Genomic DNA, 4,452 nt, shown 5'->3' on the forward strand with positions numbered 1-4,452 from the left:
AATTATTATTTATTTTAGATAATTAAAATAGAGTGTATTAAGAAGAGTTACAAGGCAATTAAGAATTGGGTGGTTAAAATTGAAAATCTCAAAAATTAAATTAATGACTAAAATTTAAATAATTAAAATTAAATTGTGAATTTTGTAATAAATAATACCGAATGAATTTTAGTAGCTCAATTGGTTGATTATATGAATTTTTACATTTTTGTGAGTCAATTTATTTATTTTAGTTTCACTATCTTCAATCTCTTTGAATTTATTTAAAAAATAATAATTTAATTTCATCTGATATATTATTATTATATTATATATATATATGTATATATATATCCGTCGATGAGTTCTAAAGTTTCTTTCTATTAAAATAAAATTACAAAGAGAGTTGGCAAGCAAACAAAGAAAATGCAAGTAAGAAAGAAAGAAGTATAAGAAAAGATTAAAATGGAAAGAGAAAAAGTAAGGAAATGAAACAAGTACAATATGGGCCCCACAATTATCTTGCAATTCCTACTCAAACTTTACATTCTCTCTCCTTTTGGTTTCATTTTTTAGCCTTAACTAATAATTTGGGCCCCACGATCCACATGTCAAAAAATGGGTGGAGCCTCTTCCAACTTTGGTTGGTTGGGCCTCACCCATAGTAAAATTTTTCAGCACTCACAACTTCGAAAATGTATTTACGATTAAATTCTATGAATTAATATTTTTTGTGCATACTATCAATTTTCTCTTTACTAGTTGTTTTTATCAACTTTCACTCATCTAGTTAATTAGTTGAGATGAATGTATATTTTGTGGTGATAAAGTTTCTAAATAATATGAATGATCAACTTTCAATTACTTTTTTCTTATCCTTTGTAAAGTACAAATGATCAACTTTTGTTATATGGGTGGTTAAATATGTGTTGAATAAAATAATGTAAAATTAAATATTAAAATTACATCCTAACTTGCAATAAATAGTGTGAAAATAGTTTTATGAAATGTACCTACAACTTCTGATGTTTATTTCACTATCTAGCAAAATAACTACAATGGTATTACTGTAGCTGAAGGATCGTGTCATTGTAGTGTACTATTTGAGTTAGTTCACTCTGATGTATGGGGACCTGTCATTACTTTTTTTTATCGGGTTATAATAATTTGTGACTTTTCTCGAATTCAAAACCTCATATAGATTTTTATATACATATATTTGCTCATAAAATACTATATCCTAAAAATATACTTATAGAGTTGAGAGAATAAACATAGATTGTACACACTATTATTTTTCTCTTCATCATTTATTGTTCATTTCACCCACTTTTCCTCCACCAATTAATTTGTGAAGATAATAGTGCATTTGAGGTAAACAAGTTCACAAATAACTTAACTGGATGTACTTATTACTTTTGATGTCTTATTTTGTTGTATAGGAAAAACATTATGATGTTATTACAGAGGAAATATCGTCCCAGCACCAATACCTCTCCCCCAATTTGGAATTTGAGGTAACTTTTAATATATTTATGTCTAGTCAACGAACATTAAACTTTGAATATATAATTTACTAAATAAAAAAATATTAATAAAGTTTGTATAACTATCATTTTTCTCTTCACTCTGTTATCCATTTAACAACTTTTCCTCCCCAATTGATTAGTAGAGATGATTTTATATTTTGAGATGAATGCATTTTCCTAACAGTTGGCATATTGACTTCAATTTAGTTGTTCTTAGATATTTTAGAGCATAAATTTAAGATATTTGTTCGAGGTGAAAGGGTTCACAAGCAATTTGACTGGTTAATTTTTAATTTTATTTCTTAATTTTTTGTAAAACATATATGAACGGCTCTTGTTATATGAAAATCATTAATTTTATGATAGATAAAATAATTCAATAATGACATAACCTGTAAATACATAGTGCAAATAATTATCAGTAAGCATACTTGTAACTTTTGATATCTTTTTTCAATGTGTAGCAAGAAAATTAGGGAGATTTACCTATGTTTGATAATAGTGGATTATGTTCAGAAAATTTAATTACAATAAACTTCTATTAATTAAGAATATTTGTAAACACTATTATTTTTTTGTTCACTAGTTGTTCTTTATGAACGCTCTTACAATTTTGGTGTCTTATTTCACTATGTAGCAAAACAATTATGGTGATATTACTGTAGATGAAATATTGTTCAATCTCTGTGATGTTCTCCCGAATTCAGAACCTCAGGTAAATTTTCATATCCATATGTTTGGTCATAGATTAATATAATTTAAAAATATACTTACAAAGTTGAGAGAAATAAAAATGTTGTAATTTGATTGGTTAATTTTTTATTTAATTATTACTTAAATTATTGTAGAAAACATACGATCAACTTTTGTTATATGAAAGGTTAATTTTGTGATGCATAGAATAATTTGATAATGAAACTACAAACTATATCATTACTGTGAATATATAGCGCAAATAATTGACGATAAATATGCTTACAACATTTAGAGTTTTATTTCAATGTGTAGCAAGACAATCACAGAGGTATTACTATAGAGGAAGGATCCTTCCAACTCAACTGTAATCCTTCACATCCAGAACTTGAGGTAGTTTCTCATAGACCTATGTTTGATAATAGAGCATTATGTTCTAAATATGTTCTTATCATAAAGTTTTATTAATTAAGAATTTTTGCACACACTGTCATTTTTCTTTTCATTAGTAATATTCGAGTGATGGTTACCATCCGAACAATTCTCTTTTCTTGATTCTTTCCACCCACTTTCATTACTCTAGTTAATTAGTTGAGATGATTGTATTTTGAGGTGAAAGAATTTTGGAATAATTTTGATTAATTAATTTTTACTTACCTTTTTGTAGTGTACAAATGCCCAACTTTTATTATATGACTGGTTAAATATGTATTGAGTAAGATAATCCAAATTTAAATATCAAAATTATATATAGTAACTTGTGAATAAATTGTGTGAAAATAATTTTCATGAAATGTACTTACAACTTTTGGTGTCTTATTTAACTATGTAGCAAAACAATCATGGTGATATTACTGTAGATAAAAGTCCATTCAATCTCTGTAATTCTTTCGTGGATTTGGAACCTCAGGTAATTTTCATCTACTTATCTCTAGTAATAGTATACTATATTCAATATCTATATTTACAAAGTTGAGAATAAGAAAAATTGTACACACTATTATTTTTCTTTTCTCTGTCTATCTTTTACCAATTTTCCCTCCACTGGTTAACTAGTGGCGATGGTAGTATATTTGAAGGTAAACGAGTTAAAAAATAATTTGATTGGTAAATTTTTAATTACATTACTAACATTTTTATAGACAAATAATTGACCTCTGTTATATAATGTTAAATTTATGTTGTATAAGATATTTTAATAACAAAACTTGTGACTATATCAAAACTTGTTAATACATAATTAAAATATTTTCAGTAAATATTCTTACAACTTTTAATATCTTATTTCACTATATAGAAAGAAAATTATAGAGGAATTATTACAGAGGAAAGATCGTTTCAATGACATTATGTTCCCCAAAATTTAGAACTTGAGGTAGTTTCTCATGTATCTATGTTTTGTTATATAGAAAAATATTATTTATAGAGTTAAGAAAAGTTAAAAACTTGTACACACTATCATGTTTTCTCTACAAATTTTGTTCAGTTTACCCAGTACTTTCCCTAGTTAATTAGTGGATATGGTTATATATTTTTAGATAATCGAGTTGATAAAAAACTTGACTGGTAAATTTTGAATTTGGTAATTTCTTAAATTTATGTAGAATATGAATGATCAACCTTTGTTATATGAAAGTTTAAATTATTTTTGTATGAGATGATTATATAATGAAACTCAAAACTATGTCCTAATTTCTGAATGCATAGTGAAAATAATTGTCAGGAAATATGCTTATAACTTTTGGTATGTTCTTTCACTGTGTAGCTATGAAATTTCGGAGGAATATTGATCAGATGTCTGTGAATTATGAATATGAATTTTGGAGGTGTCTTCTTTCAATGTGGAGCTTTCGTTGTTAGGTGACTTTGTGTTAAATCTGTTGCCGGATATGGTCATTTGCTGCATCCCCTCTCTAGATATGGAAACAAATTTACCAAACTTCATAATTTCACTACCTTTTAGTTTTCACTTTCTTTTGTGTAATCCAGTTATATTTTCAAGTAGTAGTATGTGTTTTGAGTTTTCATACTTCATACATTTGAGTCTGTTTTTATTAGTATGCATGGGTGATCTTGTCTTATTATGTGGTCACCAATTGAAAAGTAAGAAAATCATTCACTTTTATATAAACAATATTATGAAATTTGTATTATTACTAATATATATTTCATGTAAATTATTACAAAATTAGTATTACTACATTTTAATGGATTAGCATTTGATATAAATATTATTATTACGAAGGCACAT

At 26.1% G+C, this 4,452-nt stretch overlaps 1 protein-coding gene across 1 annotated transcript in view; it reads left to right on the top strand.

Annotated features, from left to right (window-relative positions):
• The window catches only part of LOC107063452 (putative two-component response regulator ARR13), a 14,576-nt gene extending 10,337 nt beyond the window's left edge, over nucleotides 1-4,239 (top strand). Inside the window, exons 9-13 of the mRNA XM_015315355.1 lie at nucleotides 1,422-1,496; nucleotides 2,146-2,223; nucleotides 2,517-2,594; nucleotides 3,034-3,111; nucleotides 3,967-4,239. Coding sequence (XP_015170841.1) covers nucleotides 1,422-1,496; nucleotides 2,146-2,223; nucleotides 2,517-2,594; nucleotides 3,034-3,111; nucleotides 3,967-3,972 — 315 coding nt within the window. The 3' untranslated portion in view covers nucleotides 3,973-4,239. The remainder of the gene's footprint in view (nucleotides 1-1,421; nucleotides 1,497-2,145; nucleotides 2,224-2,516; nucleotides 2,595-3,033; nucleotides 3,112-3,966) is intronic.
• Nucleotides 4,240-4,452: the final 213 nt, after the last annotated feature.

Source organism: Solanum tuberosum, unplaced genomic scaffold (genome assembly GCF_000226075.1).
Source record: "Solanum tuberosum cultivar DM 1-3 516 R44 unplaced genomic scaffold, SolTub_3.0 scf00348, whole genome shotgun sequence".
Lineage (NCBI taxonomy): Eukaryota > Viridiplantae > Streptophyta > Magnoliopsida > Solanales > Solanaceae > Solanum > Solanum tuberosum.